At 35.7% G+C, this 25,267-nt stretch overlaps 1 protein-coding gene across 1 annotated transcript in view; it reads left to right on the top strand.

The window, feature by feature from the left end:
- ADSS2 (adenylosuccinate synthase 2) overlaps positions 1-24,272 on the top strand; it is a 36,237-nt gene extending 11,965 nt beyond the window's left edge. The window contains exons 2-13 of the mRNA XM_085055171.1: positions 3,023-3,125; positions 5,569-5,637; positions 6,386-6,436; positions 8,702-8,768; positions 11,110-11,217; positions 11,506-11,587; positions 13,321-13,447; positions 16,212-16,366; positions 16,800-16,924; positions 17,937-18,034; positions 22,634-22,783; positions 23,490-24,272. Coding sequence (XP_084911297.1) covers positions 3,023-3,125; positions 5,569-5,637; positions 6,386-6,436; positions 8,702-8,768; positions 11,110-11,217; positions 11,506-11,587; positions 13,321-13,447; positions 16,212-16,366; positions 16,800-16,924; positions 17,937-18,034; positions 22,634-22,783; positions 23,490-23,542 — 1,188 coding nt within the window. The 3' untranslated portion in view covers positions 23,543-24,272. The remainder of the gene's footprint in view (positions 1-3,022; positions 3,126-5,568; positions 5,638-6,385; positions 6,437-8,701; positions 8,769-11,109; positions 11,218-11,505; positions 11,588-13,320; positions 13,448-16,211; positions 16,367-16,799; positions 16,925-17,936; positions 18,035-22,633; positions 22,784-23,489) is intronic.
- Positions 24,273-25,267: the final 995 nt, after the last annotated feature.

Genomic DNA, 25,267 nt, shown 5'->3' with positions numbered 1-25,267 from the left:
CTACCAGACAGCTTCCATCAATAGCACTTTTGGGATTGCATCTTTTCGTGTTGTAGGCATCATAATATTATAAACAATAAATTCTGAGATTCGAATTTGGGTCTAATCTGAAAATAGGCCACACGAGTGTGTCAAGGTTTCCAAAAGCTTAAGATGGCAATTCGTCACACATTTTCTACTTTAGTCTCCAGTAAAATCCCTTAAAGTAGAACTGCTGAGTGTAAACATGCAGAAGTAAATACCACTAATTTGCTTCTAGGTGAAGCATGAGCTCTGTTATGTGAACAGTTCAAGGTTTAAAAGGTAAAATGCCGTTTTTATTCTGTCAGCCGTGGGGTATTTTTCAGTGAGCATGGAACCAACACACTTGGCATCACTCAGCAGTGCAAAGAAGAAATCTTGACACTGCCAGAAGTCAGCAGTTATGCTCTCGTGATTAGCAGACTCAGAGGCTGCATGCTGTACACCTTATTCAAGCACATGTGACTGCTGAACTTTAAGTTGCCATGTCTAAATGGCACTTGTAACTTGGCAAGCTTTAAGGCACTAAGAATTTATTGTTGATCATGTTTGTATCTCTAGAGTGGCCAGTTTTTCTTTCTCTTTATTTACCATTCATAACACTAGAGAACCTTTTTTTTTTTTTAATAAATTGAGAAGCCAAACATGAAATAAACTTGTCCAGCTCCTAGAAATTTTCAAATGAATAGTCATTCACTAGTGTTAGTGTTATTTATGGGTTAGTCCAATTTATTTATGCTGCAGTGGGAGACTGTGGACTTTTCCCATTTTTAAATTACTAATACCTCAGAAGTTCAGTGTTGTACTTAGACCTATCAATTGAATTTTCATCTAAAGCACTTCAGTGCTCATGTTAGACTTGTCTAGAATGATATTAGCAATGAATTTAATAGAAAAGAATAATTTGAAGGAATCTGATGTGGAAGAAGGTAACTACCACTTTCAGCACATGTGTAAGGGATACTTTAGTGCGTAACTGTTCTTTGCCAAGCAAAGTTTTGCTTAGCTTCTCAAGCATTGAGTAGAAAACTAATGTCTTTTATTACTAAAAAAGCCTAGTATGTTTTATATAGTTATATAACTTAATAGTTCTTAGAATATTGACTAGTTCTGGAGTAACTTACAGCCAATCAGGACAATCAGCATTGCATTTCAAAAATAGTTGTAAATTATCTATCTGCTAATGTACCTAGTTAACGTAATTTTAAATCAAGCACACAATTTTAGAGTGGTAGGCTGCAAAATAGTCTTTCTTAAAGCTGTTGAGAAGAAAGACTACAAACAGGAAGAGGAAGTTTATTCATGAGCATTACTGTTTTCTTAAAAGAAAAATTTGAAAAGCCTGCTTTATGTCTTTGTTCAATATGTTTCATATGTTGTGAATTGAAAATTTGGCATTCTCTGGTTGAGTCAGATCACTTGCAGTGAAAATCTGCATCCAGAAATTTATACAGCTACTTCAAGGTAATGTTTACCACTTGGAAAAATTCTACATTATATTTTTAAGAAGTTAAACTTTTATTAAATTCAGGCATTTCCTTTGTTGGGTGAAGATTTGTAAGTTTTCTCTCTTCTCAGAGGTGAAATGATTGCAAGTTCTCAAATAAACAATGCTGAAATGACAAAATTTTCATTGTTGACTTCAATGAGATTAGGCTTTTACCTGTGTACTGGCACAAATGTTTGATATCTACAGCTGCTCTTTATTTGTATTGTCAGATACAGCTTTAGGTATTGGATTCGTGCTTTGTAAACGTTATAGAAGTAGTGAGTAGCTGTTGAGTCCATTGCTTAGAAAAGACAGTCTGTGATACAATATTCTGAAATATTTCACACTTACAATTCCTTGGATTAATAATTCTTGTAGTTTCTTTTTCTTTTCATATAATGCCCTCCGTCATTTTTTGTCTTGCACTGAAAGGTGGCTCAGCTTAAAAGTCTTTCCTTTAAAGTCTTCCTTCTGTGAAGCAGTTTGTTTAATTTCTGGTGTGAGGTGCTTGTAAAGGATGTTCCTGTGGTTATGACAAACAGAACCATTTTGTATGTAACCTTGTCTTGCACAAATGACTGGGTCACAAGAGAGTATAAGCTTATTTTCAAAAGTACAACAAACAAGAACTGGGGATGTTTGGTAACTGTTTTGTAATCTTTTTAGTTTCATAAGCCTTTCTTGACCGTCTTTAAGACTTGGTCACAAGCTTCTTTTAGTATTTTAGACAGATTTCACAGTTTAACAAATCTCTTAATGCTCTCTTTGTCGTAATGAAAAGAGCTAGAAATGTTTGAAGTGTTAGTTTGATGTAAATGGTTCTGGTAACTTACGAAACCACAGTTGTAGTTATCTTTAGATTCACTCCTTAAACAGCATGTTCCAGATATATATTCTTGTACTGTGCCAGAATCTCTCTTATCAGGAAGGAGGTATAGAATGAGCTAGGTAGTTTTGCTGGCTACAATTCATAGAAAAACACTGAAAAGGCTGAACCCGAAATTCAGAACAAGAAGTCTGTGTGTTGCCGGATGGCTATACTTATCTATCCCAATAACAGTATAGTTTTATATTCTCAGTTTAACTGGGGATTTGTTTTTTTGCTCTTTGCTAAGGTTGTGATTCCATTCTTAATGCTTTACTTTCCATAACTTTAACAGAAAACTAATAAAATTGATGATGACTTTTATAAATGTTTGCATGCTCTAGAATATTTATGTTTCTATCTGATAATTTTAGAAACATTTTAATCTTATTCCACACTTTTGTACCTTTGATGAACCAAAACACTGTCCAAAGTCTATATGGCAGATAATACCGATGTTGACATCGTCCGGTTTGACAGAACAAGTTTGGCTGATTTCCTGGGAAAAGGAAGTCTCTGAAAGCTGTTTTGTCAGTAACAGAAATGAAACCTGCAGAACCAATTTATTCTATCTCTATACCATGTGTTCATTTGTCTTCAGTGTCAAAAACTATTAACACTTGTTTTTCTCCCTCCCCCCCACTCAGGGAGGCAATAATGCGGGGCATACAGTTGTTGTGGATGCTGTGGAGTATGACTTTCATCTTCTGCCAAGCGGGATCATCAATCCAAAAGTCACTGCGTTCATTGGTAAGTGGGACATCTCTAAAAAACAGACAGTACTGTAGTTACAGACTTCTGACACATTAAAATAACAAAATGTATCTGAGGACATACAGGATCAGGATTCTTTTTCTTCAATTTTTCATAGGCCTGAACTGTTCTACTGTCTTCCTAATACTGCCCTAACTCATTTGTGAAGTCTGGATTACAGGAATTTCTCTTGTCTTGGATAGTCCACCTTTGTTCTTATCTATCCTATCAATATAAACAGCTAGCTGCCCAGTGTATCTTCATTCTCCCATTCCCTCATTTTCTCTACCAATTATTTCTTTTATTCTTAGAATACCCTCTCTCTCTATTAATCTTCAGCTCTTTTAAGTAGTTAGCAGTACTTCTTGAACCGTAGATCTTTCCTCCCTTTTCCACTGGATTGTGAAATGTTGCTTACTCCAAAAGACGTCTGCACTCGAGAGTTCTTACCAAGAAGTCTCCTCAGGAAAGTACATTGGAAGATTTAGGGCAGTGTCAGTACTAGGTGGTATAAGGATCTATGATCTGTTTGCTTTTTGCAAAGGGCTTTAGACTGTCCAGTCTGTTGTTCCTACAAACCTACTTACCCTGTACCCCCTCCCTCCTTGGAATCCTGTTTCCTATCCTACGTTTGGTTTTTTCCCTTTGGATTGCTTGTATGACCAACCTACTTAATAATGCTCTGTAGCCCATAGAATTTCCGTCTAAAAATGAAGGTAAACATACAACATGTGTACACAGCATTATAACTATGTATGTGCTTGAGTGCTGTTTCACCCAGCAGGTCTCTGAGTCACTAAAGGCTATGACTTAGCAACGCTTCCATGTTGCTCTTTTGATACCTGGAGCTTCTGTCCCTTACACAGTGTACTTCTCCAAATCAGGACTCTATTGCTGTGCTCTTCCCGTCACTTCTTCCTGCATCTCATTGCTTTGAGCCTGTAGTCTTGCCTTTCAGCTTGGTACGTGTGCCAAGAGCAAGTGGTCATTGACAGCTTGCTAAACAGCAGCTGAAGAGCCTCTGTTGCAAGTTACTTGATTCATAAACAGTCCAGCTGGTAGTGACTGTACTCTGTCAGCAGTAATTCTGTGCTTGATGGGATTTGGTGGTTAATTGCCTCTTTTCAGCTGTTACATTGTGACTTGATAATGGGATAGTTAGGGATCAACTTGTCCTGCCTAATACTTCTGCAGAAATGGAGCCAATGGGCATGGAAATAGATTCCTGTTGATGGTGGGGAGTTTGGCATATTAACTGTTCCTAGCTTTGAAGGCTGAGGCAGATGATATTGCTTCTGTTTTCTTTTGATGTTACTGTATTATGTTTTTTAAGATTATTGCTTGAAAAACAATAAAAAAGGATGCCCATTTGCCTTGTGTTGTTTGGTGGACTTAGGTGAATAGGAAAGCTCCCATCCTTTAAAAATACCTTAGTTGAAAGAGAACTTTTTACAAGCCCTTTTGCCTGTATCTTCTGCTTTTTGGTCTTCTCTGTTCTGAAGTTTGTTCTAGATTCTTTTAAGTACCCCTTAAAATCTATTTTGGAGGAAAAAAAGACTTAAGATTCCACTGGAAGAGCTTATATGTTCAAGAAAAAAAAGGGCAAGTGCAGAGTAATTGGAGTATTATAATAGAGTGTTCCTATTGTTTAGGACTGCACTATAAAGATAATAGTGAAGAAGTCTTAAAATAATTTGTATTTTGATGTTAGAATGCTTTTATCAATGTGAAATTAGGTGATATGCAAAGAGTTTTGGATGGCAGATCCCTTCTTTAGCTAGATGTTACACTGGTTGCTTTGAGGCTACTGAGTTTGGTATGACCTTAAGATGGTTCCATTTTGCTATGAGAATGCTCCTTCCTAGATACTCACTGATGCTGGTTAATGGTATGAGCTAGTAGTCTTTTTCTGAGCAATGTGACAGCTGTAGGAAGGCAAGTTTGCTTTTGGTAGAGCTTTTTCCTCTGTTATTCTTGCTTGTCTGTTAACAGTCCCGCCTCTATGTGCAGAATATTCTGTGTCTGTTTACAGCAAAAGAGTGCCTGTGGGGATGCTGGTGTTTATAATGGTGATAGAAATGTGCTAAGCTTTTAGAAAACAATAGGGTTATTAAAATGAAGTACAAAGAGGGAAGTTAATTTTAGCTATGAGGAAGAGGAAGTTGCATTTCAGACTGCTCTATGATTATGTTACTGTTTGTACTGATCTAAATTGAAACTTTGTTGTATTTATTAGAAAGATTCAATGCATGTGGGTACAAAGGCATACTTTAGGAGCAAATATGTCATTTAGACAAATTCATAAGGATCCAAATTGCATTAAGTTAAAGAACTTAAATAAAATGCTCCACACACAAAATATGAAGTGTCTTTAAACTGTTTGAAATATTTTCCCATGCTCAACATAATTCATTATATTTTGTATAATGGTTTTCTTCAGGAAATGGTGTTGTAATTCATTTGCCAGGACTCTTTGAAGAAGCTGAAAAAAACTTAAAGAAAGGAAAAGGTGAGTATTCGAGGATACTACTTTTAAAATAATTTGTGGGGCGCTCCTCAAATGATTAGATGGAGGATGTGTCTGTAGACATTACACGCAATGTATTTTTCCACAGCTCCCTTTAGCTGTTGCTTTCTGACAGGAGTCTTGCTAGAAGTGCCAGAGCCCTCATGGGAAGACAGATAAAAGGAGGATCTGTACAGTTTCAGAATGTAATCTAAATAAGAATTGTCTGCAGACATTTTTCTTTGCTTAAAAAAGTGAATTTTAGAAGTGAAATGGCTTAAGTGTGTTAACCTGTTCAAAGTAATTTTGCATCTTATAATATTGGCGTACACTTTGATGACCATGTTAATGTAAACAACTGCTGTGGTAATCACTTCTTGATTCAGAACTCAGTTTCTCGATACTTCATGTTATGTCTATAGCCATGCTTGGCAGCAATCTGCTATAAGTGGGATAAATCAATGGTCAAGATTATTCAGAACCAAAAGAGCTACTAATTGTTTGCTAAAACTGAGGAACTAGTAGCTTGGATTCTTCTTCAGAATAAGCCTGATTTTCTCAGCTTTAAAGGTTGATGCCAAGTTTTAATTACTGAAATTACTTTTTTTTTTTTTTTACATTGCAGTGTGATTGCTCAGTCTTTAAATAGATTGACTGAAGACTAAGCATGAAAAGTATTTTTACTTTATACATCAAAAGACAAAAATGCTATACAAAACATAATTTATACTATTTCATTTTGTCTTTTAAGGAATGGAAGGCTGGGAAGAGAGACTAATAATTTCTGACAGGGCTCATATTGGTAAGTTCCTGTTTGTGGTTCATTTTTTGTTGGCTTTTTTTGGTTAATCTTTGATTTCTCTGGACTTTTTGTGGTAGTAAAAGTGTGATAATTTTTAGCCATCTCTTTACATAGGTCTGTACTTTTCTTTGGATTAAGTCTCCCTGGGCTCCTTTGGTTTATTGAAGATCCTAGAAAAAAATTGTTCACTCAGAATCCCCCAGGTTCATATTCTAGTGATATTTTTTTTTAATCTTATTCCATAAACATCACGTAGGCAGGAGAACAGGTTCACTAAGTCAGATTAGCAGCACAGAGCAGTCAGAAAGCATTCAGAAGTGAATTGACTGAAGGATTCATTTCCCCTTTTGGTGTCAAACTGGTGTTGCTCACAGTAAGGTTTCTGCTGGGAAATCAGGTGACCGGATGTGACTTCAGACTAATGGTCTCCCTTCCAAGGAAATTGCCACATGCTTTATAAAAGAGATTTTATGGGAAGGACTCTGTAGGGATGGAGAGAATGGCTGCCCTCCTCGCAAGGAGCTCATCAGTCAAGCTCTGAATCCAGCCTGTGCTTCAGACAGCACTGCAGTTCAAAGCCTGATTAAAAATAGTGTTGAGTCCAATCCACCAACACAGAGCTTCAGAAACTCTTCCTGTACCACTCTTACCACACCTTTATTACATAAATCGATCCTTTAAATGAGCTTTTTAGATATTTTAACATTACTGCTGCTCTGGTAGTTGTTTTCTGAAGATTCAAACTGTTTAGGGCTTCGTAAGATAAAAGCTTCTAACATGGGGGAGAAAAGGTTCTGCTTTTGATTTTGCTTTATTTGGTTTGGTTTTGTTTTTTATACCAGTCTGGAATAGCTTAGTGAGTGAACTTATTGAGAGTTTTTTCAGGGTAAATAAATTTTTAGTTTGGAGTAACTGATGAGTTTGAAATAGCTGAGTAATTGTTTCTAAGTTAACAGTATCTTTTCTGATAGTAGAATCACTGTAGGTAAATTACTTGGCAATTGCTCAATTACTAGAAAAACTGTTCTGTGGTGATTATATTGAAGTAGCAATGCTGTGAATTTTTCATACTTAAACAAATTGTGTATAAAAAGGACCAGTTACTGACTGTCACCCAAAATCATTCAACCTCTTTACAGAAATGAGCTTTCATAATGCCTTTATTTAGAAAGTTTTGATGACAATATGAAAATGTGTTGCTGTGATAAAAATGTCTTCTCTAAAATGGGTATTAATCTGTGAATGATTAGTCTGTAACAAAAGATCAGCTAAAGATAGGTTCAAGCTGCTGGGCATAATGTAATTATTTAAAATGTGGGAATGTGTGGAAATAAACCCAAAACCAAATTGGTAAGGCAAAAAGGAAAACCACTATTGTTCTAGAGAGATTAGCATACTTACTAACTCAGTCTTTTTTGCAAGTTTTTAGTCTTTCCTGTGCAATGTGTAGATAGTTTTTAACCTTCAAGAAATAGTACTTAAGAAAATCAATTAAAATTAAAATTAAATTAAATGAATTCTTTTAGCCTATAAGCTGTGCATCAACCCACCAATCTTTATATTTGACATGAGTCCTGTAAGATTGGGGTGGGGCTGTGGTTTTGGGTTTTATCTGTTGTTGTTCTGTTTTGGGTTTTTTTTTTGCTTTTATGGTAGACAAACAATTGATATAAGGGATACTTTGCATAGTCCTTGTCATTAATAACAATGTAATGTGTAAAAAAATAATCAGGGCTTATGAAGTTGACTTCTGTTTACATAATAGGCGGTAGGAGCTTTTGTATTAGGAAATGTGTTATAATTGATGTTGCCTAAAACATAAAAAAATTGTTCAAGAAATCTGCAGAATGAAAGAGAATGTTCACTTTAAGGTCCCAACTAAATTTTAGCAGTATGGCTTTCTTTTTACTATATCCTATTTCCAGGATTTTTGTTTCAACTGCATGTTTTCTTCATTTTTCCATAAATTCTTTGGGGCCACTACAAGGCTGAAATGGCTTAGTTATTCTGTGGGATGTGTACACTCACTCTGCAAATATTCTACAAAATAAACACATTAAAAAAGTCTCTGAAAAACCTTAGAACTCTTCCCTGTGAAAAAATGTAAAAGAGAAGAAAAATTCTTGTAATTTTATTTGCCTTTCTTCAGCGTGTATATTTATTTTCTACATTGGTAACCAGGCTAGAGTTGGTGTGAGGAAACCATTGCTGAGATAATAATTTGTTTCACACAAACTTTCAACTTAAATTATTTTATTTTCTTAGTGTTTGATTTCCACCAAGCTGCTGATGGCATCCAAGAGCAACAGAGGCAAGAACAAGCAGGAAAGAAGTAGGTAGTTTTTTGTCAAACATGGCATGACTTAGTACAAACATGACTTAATACATTGAATCTCTGTTTTGCTTTGTCAGTGGGTTAAAAAAAAAATATCCATGTGACTCTTGAATGTGGAGTATGCCGGGATTATTTCTTAAACTTTATCTTCCAGTGGCTACTGAAAGATTATAGGCTTAGTTAAAGTGCTCTATCTTTATATTTTGCCTCATAAAAAGATTCTTAGTTCTTAATTTGCTAGTTTCTTTTTACTAGTGTTTTAATTATTTATTGAAGGTATTAGTTTCTGTAAAAATATATCTCCCATTATGAATATTGAAGGACCCCTTTGCATCTCTGAATAACTGAAAGTTGGAAATACATGTAGATGTTCACATTGTCAACTATAGGATGCTACTGACTTTCTGAAGCTTTTAAAACTTTTAGAAGTTATCTACTATGTTTTTAAGTTGTGCTTTCCAAGTAGCTCACTGGTTCTTGGGGATGGGGAAAAAGTTGGCAGAATTAACAGTGACATATCGACAGCTGGGAAGCAATTTAGCACTACAGACTTCTCAGATAACAGTAAACTTAGAAGAAGTTCCAAAAAGAAGACATTACATGGATAAAAAGAAATTCAGACATACTTATCTGAAAAATGTTTCATCCATGGTAATAACCTTTAAGAGAGTGTCTGATTTGGGCATACCTTGCTTCACACAGGTTGCTATTGAGTGATGGTATGTCAATTAATTTTACATGGGGTCATTTTCACATTTGCCTGTGCTGTAGTAGCTCCCTCAATACCTGCTGTTTGAGGAATGAAAAAGCAAACAGAAAGAAATATAGATATGGAATAATATTCTTCTTTTAATGAGCCATTATGTGTGTATCAGGTATTCGTGAATATTTATGGAGTGCAAGTCAAAGTTTCCATATGACAATACTGGCAATTAAAAACTTTAAAAGATTCTCTGTGGAGAGTGTGAATGGGGGGGGGAGGCTAGAGTCAGTTGTTGAAGCCATAGTGTTCTGGTCTGATTAAAGGGATAGAGTGTGATGAAAAGTTTATTGGAATGTCTTTTTTGGGGGGGACAGGGGTGTAGGTAGACATCACTCCCTAAGATTACTTGGTATTGAGTCTAATTGGAAGAATTCAAGTTTTTTTTCTCAAGATTATTGTTTTGAGTCTAATCCAAACTAAGGAATTACTAAGGAGTTACATACTTATTGTGAACTATATTTCTGTTCATTCACATATCAAGTGAGACTCTTTAAAATAAAGTTAGGTATGACTTGTGTCTCGTACTTTTCCTGGTGACCCTCTTGAATTGAACTATGATATAGTACCCTCAAGGCAGCTTGAAGAAATGTGGGACACTCTGCATATACAGAATTTATAACTGGAGAAGGCTTTCTGTGTCTAATGGTGGGGAGGGGCAGCCCTCTGAAACCAAACCAGTTAAAACTAAGTGCATAAGTAAGCTTAGCAACATGTAACACACTTCTGAAAATGCTGCAGACCTGTGCACTTCTCCTTAAAAAAGTTGCTTAACATACGGAGTGCCATGGGGAAGATATTTGATAATGTGCCTGTGATGAGTGCAGTTTGCTCCATTTTGATAGCTATTTAGCATGACTATGGCAGAAGACATTCTCTGAACTAGCTGTGCTTCTCTCACAGTAAAGTTGGTGCAAGCAAGTTGTGTATCATATTATCACAGACTTAAGCTAGAAAAGGCTTTTCAGGCAGAGTGGGCAGGTAAGGGCAAGAAAAAGAATTCAGATTTTCAGAATCAGCTACAGTGGAAAATCCATTCCTGAGCCCTTAACATAGAGCATTTTGAGTGTCTCTGTCACTTTTGGATGTTTGGCAGTGTTTTTTGTTTTCCTGGCTCCAGCTGAGGTATTTAGAATTAAATGAATTATTTCTTATATGCAAACTTAAAATCCATACTCTCTGTGCTGTTGCTATATGGAGGACTTCCTTTACATCTTCAGGACTGTTTTAGGAAGGTGTTTATTTAGTTTTGGTTCACAGTACTGAAGGATGTTTTCTTGACATTTGGTTCCTTAAGTATAAAAGTTCAGAATTGTGTACAGATAAATATGTAAGAGTTCACTAAAGTACAAAAAGTTATTGGTTTAAAAACAGAACTGTGTAGAAGATTAATGTATTTGCATGTATAAAGACATATTCTGACATTCAGTTGCATCCTAAAAGTATCTTTTGTTTTAAATGCTTAAAACAAGGTTAAATGCTCACAATTAACAGCATTTCGTTTTATTCTAAGGATGGAATAGCTTTAAAGAAAAAACACCTTTATATCAATAACTTATTGTTATTATCTTTTCAAAGTTTGGGAACTACCAAAAAAGGAATTGGTCCAGTATATTCTTCAAAGGCAGCTCGAAGTGGACTGAGAATGTGTGATCTTGTTTCTGATTTTGATGACTTTTCTGAGAGGTAATTACTGTACACAGTTGTAAGCATAGTTTTCAGTTTCTGGATAGTATCCCGTGTAAGTGATTAGATCTGGCTTCTGTTATTTTTCTTAATTAAAAGTTCTTTTAAAACAAAAACTTATATATAATTATATTAAATTATACAATAATAATTATTTTCATAATCTATTGTTTGAAATTGTTAAATTACCTAATAATTGCAGGTATGTAATGAGTACTAATCGAGGGTTGGTGGGGGGTTGAGGAGGAAAATAAACAGAAACCTTAGTGAAGCATTTTTGCCTTTCAGGTTCAAAGTGTTAGCCAATCAGTACAAAGCAGTATATCCTACCTTACAGATAGATATTGAAGGGGAATTGCAAAAGCTGAAGGTAAGCCTGCTTCTGTCTCTTCAATTATACAATCACTGTGTGCAGTTACTGATATGCACATCCCTTGGTGACTGCTGCTTGTGCTTGTGTGAGGAGTTACAATATATCCTGGGAAAGGTTCAGTTTTGAAGGGTCTGCTGCTATCCTTAAGGACATTCTTGGCCCTGTTTTGTGCAACATTTCAAAGCTTGGTTTCAAGAGAGATACTGTGAATGTTAAGAAAAAGGCTTGTATAGGGTGATTTCTTCTTGACTTACGTCTGCTTGCTCAAACATACAGTCTAGGAGAAAAACCAGGATTGTAGTTGGGGAAAGTATGTTTCATTGTGAAGCAGAGTATTAATTCCTTGTCTCAGAAAGTTAAGAACTGAAGTAAATTGGTTTTCTAAGTAATAAGGCTAAAAAAAAAATATTGTCTAGCAACATAAAAAAAAGTAAATTGATAGCAGCATAACTAATGAAGCCTGATTGCCAGCAAACAAGTCTTCCAGTTAATTATAAATTCTGATTTGATGTTTTCCCTGCAACTGGGACAGTTGAGAGTTTTCTCACTAGTATTAGGTTTTATTTGCCCAGCATCCAAGTTGTAATTTGAAAATTTTGCAGTGTTTTACCCTTCTACCCAACCTTTTTGTTCATGCTTTTTATAGAAATTTAGCTGTATGAGATTTTTTTAACCCTTAAAACATCAACCAAATGTGAGATTGTTTAAAACCTTTGAGGTTTGTGTGGAACAGGGAGGGCATGCACAATTATATGATAATTCTTAAGAAAATCAGGCGAAAGAAATCATCCTTCCTCTACCTGTAGTTGCCACTGAATAAATTTTTACAGCTCTAAAATAAAATATATGGGAGTTAATAGCACTTCTATTTATCTTGCTTTAAATAATGCCTGTTGCATATGTTGAGTTTCAGTATTTTTATCAATATGTAGATCTAGAAATCAGTTACAGTTGAGGGCTTCATAATGCTTTATAGTTTACTTAATGCAGTTCAGGATTACAGAATATTTTAAACTCCTTGTTAGGGTGGAAATACAACATGTATTTGTAGTTTAAGGAAAATTACTTGTCTTATGCTAATACATTTGATTCCGTTCAGAAAGACGAAGTGTTACATTTTGTGTGGAGTAAATTGTTAAAATGAGAGCTTCCAGATGTTTTCATGGAGGAAAAGGCTAATCTGAATTATCATTATTAATTATCAGGAAAAGTGACAATCTGAACATTACTGGCTTCTTGCATCTAGCTATTCAGTGGCATTCAGGCATTTGACCCTTAATTCCAATAAATAACTTTTTACTTACAAATTACAATTCACAATTGTGTGCATTTGTTGGCTTCACATGGCCAGAAGTGGAACTCTCTACATGCTGGTTTGGGGGGAGACATTCTGAACACTTGGAAATTAAATACCGAAAACAGTATAGTGATAATACTCATGCTTGAATATATTTCTTAAGCATTCCAGAAGTTTGGATTTATTTCTTTGCTCCTCACCCTTCCCCCTTTTTACTTTTCCTCCTAGGAGGATTGTACATGTCTATTGTGTGAATCTGAGTCTCATATTCTTCCTCCCTTTATTCACTTTATGGCATATTAAACATTTCTTTGTTTGCTTTTCCTTTTCAAAAGGAATATGAGCATTGTTATGAGGGAACAATAGCAATTCTATTCTGGATGCCTTTACCATAATGAAATTATACTATACAATAGTCTTTTGTATTATTCAGGGCTACATGGAAAAAGTAAAACCAATGGTAAGGGATGGTGTTTATTTCATGTATGAGGCTTTACATGGACCACCAAAGAAGATCTTAGTTGAAGGTGCAAATGCAGCACTGCTGGACATAGATTTTGGTAGGTATGGTCTTTTTGAGACACATGTTGCTATACACTTACGTTGGGAAAAAGGAACATTAAATATAAACTCTCCTGTGAGGAGCTGTTCTCATGGCACAAGTGGTTTTTATTTTGGAAGAACAGCACTGTGTGTGACTAGCAAATAATACAGGGGTGGGTAAGTGGGTGTGTTAATTAAATAATTTCAAAAAGCTGTAGACTCTCCCAAAAGTAATAATTTGAATGACAGTAAAGATCAAGTGGCTTCTCTTAGAGTGTAGCTATTACTTCAGTGTCTCTAAATTTTCTATTAAATAACTCATGATTTTATACATCTGTGGAAATCACTTGAGAATAAAAATGGAGAGCTTTGAGAGGCAAAGAATATATGCAAAATACTTCTTGACTTTTAAAAAGCTTGCTTTTTTTTAGAAGTCTTTATATAACACTTAGTTTTCCACTGTTTCACAATGTCGGGAAAGGTGTTGGTAATCTGGATTGCTAATGAGGCAAGAGTGAAAAGATTATCCCAATCTATTTGATATTAAAAATTATGAAGTTTTTCTTAAAACACTCTAAGTTTGCAAATAAATTAGAAGGTTTTAGGTAGTAGAAGCAGCATCTTTTTTATGAGATGATTGTTTGGTTATTATGTTGTAATGACAGATCATCTGATACTTCTGTTTAAGCATAAGCAGCCTATATGATTGGCTCCTGCATTTTGTCACATTTTTCTTTGGTCTTACTAGCATTGTAACTGCATAATTTTTACTGTTTGGAAGATGCTAAAGCCTGAAATTGAAGCATGTAAGGACTGCTGTCAAATAAATAAGACATTGGCATGCACTCAGCTTTCAACCAATATGAGTTCTGATATTGGGCATTTTCAAACTTACTCAGTTGGAAAACCTCTTTTTTTAAGAGTATGTCTTAGATTGGTCACTGTAAGTATAAGCACCAGACTTTCTCCTGATAATGTAAATATTAGAAGACACATCCTTTTTTAACAAGTCAAAAAAAGAAAGAGGAAGTCTTTAAATAAGCTTGTCACAGAGAACTCCTTGATGCAAAACAGAGATGTTTGCAAAAAAAGTTTATTTAGGGGGGTTGGCTTTTTTTATAAATGGTGAGTATTTTGGATTTCATGTAAATAGACGGTGCAGGCAGTCTGAAACACGTCAAGTATGTCTGTAATACATACAGAGTTGTTTGGATTAGTTACATTTTTTCAGGCCTCTGCTGTGAGACCCAAACACACAGGGAATATCTGCTCTTCTTTGGTAGATACCATCGGTGGATTGGACACTTGTGTTAACAATAGACAAGCCCTAGTTGAAAGGTTTGACATTGCCAAATTTGATCATTAAGCATTCTGAATGGGGCTGTTGTCTGTGCCTTGTTGCATAGAAATCTGAATACTGAAGTGAGTTTTATGAAAATGTATGTCTGTTGGCAGTGAGGATAATAAATTCCCAGGCTTGCAGTCCATCCCACTTTCCTGGAGCCTATAATGAAGCTCACATGTGCATTTGTCTGGGGGTGGGGATGCAGGTGTGGGGATCTGTGGTCTTCTGTGTTTTTAAAGACAGAGTGACCATAAAGCAATGTAAATATATCAGTCTGGGAGGTGAAAGTGAGTCAGAAATGTTCATTGACTCTGTATTTGATATCCACTAGCTATATTCACCTGCCAGTAAAGGAGAGCTTTCCTACTGTGTTCTAAGATTAAAAAGTAATTAATGCTTGCAAACTGCTGTTATGTATAACCTGTAAGCCTGGGTTTTTCTCTTGAGTGATTTGAGATACCTCAGACTAAGCTGTTAAACCTCACTGATCAGTCTCTGAAGATGTCTATATTGCTGAAAGAATGGTACTGCTTTCAGTTCTTTTTATCTTGGTTGTTCCTCTTTTCCATATCTGATGCATATGAAAAGACATACAAAAATATCTGACACAACAGGGAGAAGTTTCTTGCTTGTGTGCAGTTATAGTGAGGCTGAAGTATTTGTTCACAATTCAGCTGAGGACTGGCATGTTCCATTTAATTTTCCACTACTTTGTGAAAAAAAAGGTATAAACCTAAGGATTTTGAGATGTTTAACTCTTTTCTTTGCAGTCCTGTCTTCACTTTAGATGAGAGCTGAATATTTAACTAGAGACAAACTTGTACCACTAGACTATATTCCAGGAGTCTTCTTTTTTTTAGTGATGATTTTCTTTTCATTTGATTATGTAAGCAAAGTTGTTCTTTCCAGATTCTGCATGTCATTGCAATTTCTTATTTTTATAGTGTTCTGACCAGTTTGTAGAATTTGTATTTTATTTTTCCCTCCAAAAATTAAAAATAGTAACCCTGTATTCTCTAACCTTTTAATACCATTTTCTTAAGAGTCTCCCTTCAAATTTTTGCATTGTTCTGTAAGTGAGTATATTTAATATACGAAAGCAAGGCATGTTTTTCTGGTGTCTTACTCCAATTTTTTACCTCTGTAATAATTCAGAATTGTTATATAGTCCATTTTTATCAGTTGAAGTAAGTGGTAAGATTTCTACCTTTTTCAATAAAGGTGGCTTGAACAATGTACATACAAAGCTAAGAGCTCGTTGAATATGTTCTTTACTGCAAAATACATTTATTGTGTGTTTTGGTTTTTAGTGTTGTAAAATCTAGGTAAGTGCGATGCAAGTACTGTTTCTCACCAGGTTAGACTTTTAAACAAAATCAGTTTAAACTCAGTATTTTAATAACTTCCTAAACCCAGTGTTTTGTCTTTTTTAATAGGCACATATCCTTTTGTGACTTCATCAAACTGCACAGTTGGAGGTGTGTGTACAGGTCTGGGCATGCCGCCGCAGAACATCGGGGAGGTGTACGGGGTTGTGAAAGCCTACACAACCAGAGTTGGAATTGGTGCCTTTCCCACAGAACAGAATAATGTGAGTATTACAGCCTCAGGTGTGACCTGCAGCTGAGTGAAATAACTTGGTGGGCCTTGTCTGTCTTCTCTTAAGTCACTTTTAATGGTTAAGTGCAAGTAGGTGACAGTGTGTTTGGATATCTCAATCTTCTGATTCTAGACTGAGCTTACAGGACTGCCAAACCTGAGTGTATGTTTCTTAGACATTTCTATGGAATAGAAGGCTAGAGCAGGAACAAATTTTGAGAAGTTTGCCTAAAAATCATTCCCTTGAATTAGAAATGGCGTTTTGTATTGCTGTCTTTATCCAAATGGAAAGCATTGTGAAAAACTGGAGGAAGGACTTCTAAGGTAATCTACAATATATTAGAAAATGTTATTAAGTAAACACCTGCATCATGTATTGCAAATGAAAAGAAACCCACACACTCATGTGTCTTACTCTTGGTTAGGAAATTGGAGAATTGCTGCAAACGAGAGGTAAAGAGTTTGGTGTTACCACTGGTAGGAAGAGAAGATGTGGCTGGCTGGACCTTGTCTCACTCCGATACGTCTACATGATTAATGGATTTACTGCGTGAGTTGTTTGGACAGCTTTGCTGGAAACTTGACAGAAAATCATGAAATGCTGTAGATTACTGTCAATTGTATATATACTAGTTAGCAACATTTGTACTGTTAGTGTTGATCTGTTGATTGTTTTGATATTTTGATAAATTAGCTGTTCCTCATTTTTCCTATCATAAAATATTTTTACATTTGACATTTTCGTACACATAGATTTTTCTTTCCTTTCTTTGTCGAAATTTCTTTTGTTAGTTTGTCTTCAACATAAGATAGATGGGTTCTCATCTATCTTCATTAGTATGTATAAACATAAAAAATTTGGATATGTCTTTGGGATGTTAATTAAAATGAAAGATAGGTTCCTAAAAGAAACTGGTATAAAATACATATTTTATTTAAATATTTCTAGTTTTCTTGTTCTTTGTGGGTTTTATTTAAAACAAGATGCAGCCAGGTATTTGTAGAGCCAGTGTTTGATTATTTTTCTGCCTTTACTGTAGGACAGGAACATTTGGCAAAGGACAGGAACAGACACTAACAGGCATCACACAATAAAATGGTCATCTTAAATGGTTGTAAAGTATCTTGGCAGCACCCTCAACAATTAAAATTATAATACTTAAAGCCATAGACCAGTTAATTCAATTGGAGAATACCTATTCTTTGGGGTTTTTTGACATTTTCAGATAGTACTAGATCTAAGGATGCAATAAAAATGGTGTTTAAGACTTTTTTTGTTTTGTTGTTTTGAGTGGTTGTTTGGTTTTGGTTTGGGGTGTTTTTTTAAGTCAGACCAAATAACAGATTCCTGCAGATGAGATTTTTCTAAAGAAATGAAATTAATTGCAGGAATCAATTTTGTCTGATTTTTTTTTCCTTTTTTTTTTCTTTTTTTAATTTTTATTTTTTAATTTAAAAAAAAATTTAAAATTTTTTAAATTTAGTTTTTAATTTTTTTTTTACAATATGATAAAATTCAAGAGTTGTTCAACTTGTTTAACCAGAGTAATGTTTCTTTATAGATTGGCACTTACCAAATTGGATATCTTGGATGTATTTCCAGAAATCAAAGTTGGTGTTGCTTACAAACTAGATGGTGAAATCATACCTCATTTTCCTGGTAAGATTGCTTATTTAAAAACTTTAGATTTTGGTGAAATGTAATCTGGTACTTTAAATGCATTTGACTTCTACTTGTAAAACTTACAAGAGCAATGTGTTACTTCATCATCGAGCCATTAATGTCTTTCAGAGGCACCAGACATATCTTTTACCACACCTGTACCTGCACCCTTGAAGACACCTGTACCAAATACTGTTTTTTTCTCTACTGGAAAGATAACAAAGTGCTGTATAAAGCTTGTAAAACATAAATGTTGCTACTAGTTGTCCCTTTAATTTTATACAGGCTGCGTCACCTTCAAGCTAAATTGGAAGCTTGTTTCATACTCTGAACCCAGTGATCTTGTGATACTGTATTGATCCTCATTTTTAGCTGGCCAGGTCTTCATTTAAGCGTGCAGTGCACCCCATGAGAGAACTGGTCCTGTTGAAAATCCAAGCTTTTCTTACCCTGTGTTACTTTTCTAGCAGTTCACTTCCCTTTAATGATTCACAGAGCAGCCAGAAACCTCTTACACCTACACAGTGTAAAGAACGGACAAGGGGTGGGAGGGAGAAACAACTAGTTTAGGTGAAAGCAAGACTATTTTCTAATGCATGACCAAGGTACATCAGCACAGCATGACAGAAACTGTAGTTCCTGAGGAGGATAGTGGTCATGTTTACTTGAAAATGCACCTGCATGTTAAAATATTCAATTACCACAAGCCAGTGTTACTGATAATGCATCTTGTTCAGTTTGCAATAGTTAGATATACTCCAGGAAAAAAAGGAAGAACATAAAACAGTACTAAAGATTGGGCTTCTTGATTTTTATGGTGTGCACATAGATGCCCATTTTCATTGCAACTGGTACCTCAGGGTTAGAGGCTGGTCACAGGTTACAGTTTTTCATATATCATCATCATCAGAGAACTTCTTGTGGGTGAGGAGATCAACTGTATTAATTGGATACAACTCACAGCAGGATTTATGTAGTACAAAGATGTAAGTATGTATAAAGAAATACGTGATGTTCTGCCACTAGTCCTTGAAAATAGTACATACCTGTTAGAGTAATTCATAGGAAATTAAAAAAAATCTTGTTTCTCCATGTGATTGTGGGAGTTCTCTAACTGATTTGCTGTCCAGTATCTTCAAACAAAAGTGCCAGTTCTAGTCTGAATGCATGCTGAATGACATGGTATGCACTTTGATTCAGGAAATTTAGTATTATTGCACTAAACCAGTGTTTAGTGCAATAATACTAAATTCCCCTTTAGTGCACTAAAGGGGAAAATGCTTTTCCCCTTTTAAGACTCAGATATTCCGTGATTGATACTCATATCAAAACATTAGGGACATATGTGTATACTTTAAATGGCCTTTGAACATAATGGAGATAGCACGTTTGAATTGAGAACTACTCAGTAAATGCTTTTCCTGTAGCCTGTTGTCTGCCCTTGTGCTCAAGCCAGGAGAACCTTCTCGGGCAGTCCATCATTAAAGATGACATAAGCAGGTGGCCATGTTATACAGTACTAAGACATCAATAATTGCCTTTTTCCCCCCTTCATTTATTGTGTGTCTCTGACAGGACCAAAATCTTGTTAGATACAACTCCTGAGGGAATAGACTTTGTTCCCTGTTCCTAGTTGACAGGTAGCTGACCTTTGGTCATAGCAGCACAGTGTGGTTCACCTGCCCGTATTTTTCTTTATTGTGTGAACAATTAAGAATTCCACTTTAGTAGAAGCTGTTGACATGCTGTCTTCCTTAAAGCGTCAGGAAGGAGTTTGAGCTGAACTTCTGGTAAGCTGGAAGATGCTGTCTCTCACAGTGCCTCTGTGTTCCACAGCTCTCTTTGCTGTACTCCTCAACATTTGGCAGCATTTTCAGCATACATGCTGCAGGTTACCCCTGCCCCTGCCATAAAAACCAAAAGGTAATTTTCTTCCCACGTTGTGCGTTGCAGATCATTTGCAAACCAGTTTCTGATTTCTACATTTCTGCGTGCTGTGTGCCTGTATCATTTTTTTTTCCAAACTTGCCAGTGACATTTGAATTTAATTTAGAAGAAAACTAGTCTGGGAATCTCTCACTGGCAGACTATTTCTTTTTCTCTCCCCCTTCCTACCCTCCCACTCTCTTGGAGATGTTCATGATTTATCCTTCTTGTGAAATGACTGTCTCTAAATTAGAAGCACTCACAATATCCTCTCAGGAATATCCACTCACCTACCATCTCAGGAAAAGCATGCCATGTTTCATATATTGTTTCTTTTTCCACCTGGATCAGAGAATCATATGAGTCTCACGCAGGGGTTTTTTTAGCGTAGCTTTCTGTGGGCATTTGATAATTGCCTCTTAAAAAAGAACCTAAAATGTCATGTAAATTTACGGCTGACTTCTGTTGGTGTAACTGAGGCCGCAGTCTTTTGCTGGTCAGTGAGAGGAGTTTATGAAAGACAGAACTTCATGCTAGCTTTGAGCCAATCAGTTTAAAATGGATGTGAAAGCTGTGGTCTACTTATCTAATGCCTCCTGTCCAAGTACAGACATCACGTGATTTCAGCAGAGAGAGACAACCTTTAGCTCAGGAGACTGAAAACAGATGCTTAGAAAATTGGGAGATTATTCTGGAGAAGCTTTACTTTCATGTTTTTTTTTTTCTTGTGCTTTTTCCCTGTGCTTTAAAGAGCTGGGACACTATTCTAGATGCACCCTTGGTCTGACCTATATGACTATTTTCATATTAAGTTTCTGGAAATTGCTGGAGGATCTTTCTCTTGCAAAGGTGCCAAGGTCCCAAATCTGTGCTATTCTTTCTGAGTTGGAAGTAACATCACATCACTCTCCAAGTTATGATATCACTATATTTTTTCTGTCTGTTACATAGTTAAGGTGTTAAGAAATATTCTAGAAACTCTAAAAGATAAATCCCTTCAGTGAAAAGCTGAGAGAAATCTAGATGGTGACTAGATCTGGTGCTACACTGAGCTCAGTTTGTGGCTTGTCTTTACCACACATCATCTTGTATCACACCTGCTGGGACAAAAATTAAAGAATTATTTGAAACATCAAACAGTGCATCCCTTCGTTTTCTTTTCTCTTATGAGAAAGTAAGGAACTGAACTAATACAGGCTCTAATGGAAGACTGTAGTCAATATTAGACTGTTCAATACCAAATGCTTTCAGCTGTCTCCCTTTAACCTCATCAGAGAGGCTTCAAAGAAAAAAGGCCTGTGGACATCCAAGATGAGGTGTTCATTCACTTTCCCCTTTCAGAAGGGGGGAGGCTAGGGACCATCTGTACTGCCTGGAGATTAGTTTGTGGTTTATACTCTGATACAGAGTGTATCTATTCCATTGTAGAGATCACCTGGACAGCAGACAACACCTCAGTTGTTGCTGCTGACAATGAAGTGCTTATCCTTGGCCTCTACTACTCAACATCCTTAATGTGCCCATCTGTCTGTTCTAATTGCCATGAGTATTGGTTCAGGATCGTGTGCCTTAATCTGGGATCACCTTGGTCCAAAACTTGCACATTTCTTCACTGCTACAGGCTTTTAAGACAGCAGTCCTCTTTCAGCCTTTCTCAAAATGCCTAGTTCATTAACGCTGTCCTTAACAGCATTTCTGCTTTTGAACTGTTGACTGCATCAGGACAAATTCTTCAAAGTGTTGAACTTGAGTTTGTTGGCTACACACGTGCTGGAGGGGATTAGCTGTGGTTTTGTATTTGCACCTCTACTGTGCCTCTTGCACCTCAAACCCATTCCCAGACTGAGCAGCTGTCCTGGCAGGAGTGACTTGATCTGAGACACAGAGCCTACATAACATTAATTACCATGCTCCCTTTTTCAGGAAGGCAAAAAGGAATGCCTGACTCTTCCCATTTTTTTTTATTAATGTTCAGATATTTACTGGAGTGATTCCAGTACAGTATGCCTATCCTGTTCTTCAGTACTAGAAGTCTTTACAGGAGTCATAGTTAAGGGACAGCATCGTAGCAAGTTGCTAAATGAAGGACAAAATATTGCTTCTGGGAAACAATTGGAACAGTTACATCCTGTGGCAGTCCACACTGCTTGACAAATTCATTGTAGAGTTTTGGGGTAAAGGGTCTGTGGGCATCAGAAGTCTATTATGTATTAACTACATCTTATGACTTATGTTTGGTAAACAGTACACTCATGCCATTTTGAAATATATTTTAGCTGCCTGATACTTACAAGCTGGTTCTTAATTTTGCTTTCACAATTCCCTCATGAAGGGGGAGCTGGTTCTCAGTATTCATGCAGAAAAAAAAATGTTTTGGGGAATTATTTCCCTGAAAAGTTGTTTCCTGAACTGAAAAGATTGTGGTTTCAGCAAAATATATGCATGTGACTGAGCACTGGAATTCTTAAAGTCTAAGTCCTGATAGTTACTGGATTTTTTTCCCCCTATGCTTATATTAACGAAAAACCTGACACTTCATTGGCTTCACTGCTTGTATTATTTTAGAGCAAATCTCTGTGTGTAAGGAAAGAATAAAAATTTAAAGTGTTTAATAATAGAGCATATACAGTATCCATGGACATAACAGTTTTGTTTCTGTTTGCTTCTCAGCCAACCACGAAGTCTTAAATAAAGTAGAGGTTCAGTATGAGACACTCCCAGGATGGGTTACAGACATATCAAATGCAAGGACGTTTGATGAGCTGCCTGTAAATGCACAAAATTATGTTCGTTTTATAGAAATGGAGTTGGGTGTTCCTGGTAAGTAGAGCAGATTTTCTTCTTGAAACCTGTTTGGTATTTCATATTAATGAACATGAAAAATATTGAAAGCTAGTTTTTAACTGTGCTTTTTGTGATGTACCTGGTGCCACTGGTGGTTATGGTTTTACTTCTTTTTATTTAGTTGTTGGACTCAGAATTTTCAGAATATGCATTCATTCTTTGGCTTATACTATACTTCTTGGTCAATTAAATTTTTTTTAATAACTAGTTCAAGTGTCTTTTAGATTGGTTATAATAGGGGTTTAGTTTTGCAACTATTATAAAGTCAGTGGGACTATGGGTTATTAATTAGTGTGATGAATTATGTGTGAGAGTAAGAGGTCCAAAATGGATACATTTCTCTGTGTCCTAATAAAGATGATCCTGTGGTTCCATCCAAAGCTGGGAATTAGAAGATGATGCAAATTTTTACTTTTCTGATAGTTTCTAACTATCTTTTATCTGATGGTCTGATGAAGTGATTAATTTATGATGGCAGTTTCAAGAATACCTGCTTTTTGAAGTTATTAATGCATTCTTTGAGAACAACAGATGAAGTTATAATTTCTTAATATGTGAATACTATATGCTGTGTTTTTCTTCAATATGGTGCTTAAGAGGATGAGTTTGTATCTTATCTTAAGATACAATCCACTCTTGCTTTGTATCACTTACAATAAAAGTTTGCTTTTCTCTCCTGCAGTTAAATGGATTGGAGTAGGGAAATCCAGGGAATCAATGATCCAGCTGTTTTAAAGATTTCAGATGCATGGAAGAAAGCACACTCCTCAAAAGACTGCTCATTCTTAAATGCATTAGTAGCCCGCAAAGCAAAGATGTTGGAAAGATAGATTCTTGCATGGGAAGAAATGCTAGAGTTGATACCCCAAATCAATTGCTACTCCTGAAAGAGACTCTAAGATGAACCTGTATCAATTCCTCTTCAACTGCAATTTCCAGGACACTTGTCATTGTTGTTCAAGGTGCCATCAGATTTTTTTTTCTTTACCTAATATTTACTTCATAATGTAATTCCTGTTTGAAAATCTAAGGTAGCATTGCTTTCATGACTGTTTGTCTTTGTTATCCTCTCTCTGCTTTTGGCGGTGTTACTTCCCTGAAATTTTAGACAGTAAAAATAATGCAGTTTTGCACAGATAGTTTTACATCCTCATTATTTGTATTCCTAAAGCTGTTGTATTCTTAATGACTGCTCTTGTGAGTGATTAAAGAGGGGGAGTCTGATTTTATAATGCTATAAATGCTGTCTAAATTATTGTGTGATCTGTTTTTTAAAAGAAGATGTGATGCCAAGTTGTTATGAATGTCCAGGTTTTTTTAGCTGTATAACACAGAAAACTTACTCTTTGTAACTCACAGAGGATACTCAAATGTTTACCAGGAAGTGTGCCCAGAAAGTTAGAAAACTGATATTGTAAAAAGGTCATTTGCAATTATTAAAGAACCATTCTGATTTTGAGTTAAATGTTTTATAATGTTACTCTTTCTTTTCCTGGCATTTTAAAAACTCAGTGCTTCTCTGCTTCCAAGGCGCATATCTTAAACTGTTCCCCTAATTAGATGGGGTTATATTTTGTGAGAAGTCTAACATTTTGATGCCCTTTTAAATTCCTTTCTTTAGAGTCAATAGTAGAGCTTTCTCTGGAGGATTGCCAAAGTGCAGACACTTCTACATTTATAAGTTGAAGATGCTTTAGAAATAACATCTAAAGTATTCCATGTATTTGCTTTGGGTATAGGGTAAATAACAAGTGTTCACCTCAGGACATCTTATATATTTTGGATTATTGTTGGGAAATACAGAAATGTTCTAGAACGATTTAAATTTATAACCATTATTATCTATTGCAAAGAATCTGATTTCTTTTTGCAACAGCCCAATAATTACATATTCCCTTTCCAGTTTGCTGAGAATTACTCTGTTTTTACACACTATGCTATGGTATTCATGTGCTTCCTTTTCACTTTCAAATAAAACTTACTTCAGTTCCTAAACCTAAGTTTGTATCAGGTGGGGCAATAGTTTTAGATTTAGTTTAATAGATTTTGGCTGTGCAAATGAATATAAGGAACTTCTAATGCAAAATAAAATATGAGGCCTTTTGGTTTGTCTTGAGTAACCACACGTTGCCTGGAATGGAATAGATTTGTTGGACTGATGCTGCTGCTAAGATAGTTAACACGATTTTTATATTCTAAATTGACATAAAATAAAATTACTTTTCCTAAGAGGAGAGGCAGGAGGGTTGAAGGATAAAACTACTTATTTTTAAGGAGCATTTTCTATTGAATTGCTTGCATGTGACAGAGTAGTTAGTGGGGGTCTGTATTTTGCTTGTGTGATATGTGGAAAGAGGTGGATACCACATCTTTCAGAATGCTTGAAAATTGGCAAATGCTGTGAGAAACCTTTCTATCAGTATTGCATGTAAAGACCATTCTCATCAGCATTACAAAACA

Source organism: Lichenostomus cassidix, chromosome 3, assembly GCF_008360975.1.
Source record: "Lichenostomus cassidix isolate B80296 chromosome 3, HeHo_3.0, whole genome shotgun sequence".
Classification (NCBI taxonomy): Eukaryota; Metazoa; Chordata; class Aves; order Passeriformes; family Meliphagidae; genus Lichenostomus; species Lichenostomus cassidix.
Note: the sequence above shows the minus strand (reverse complement) of the source record. Positions and strands in the feature narration are given on the sequence as shown.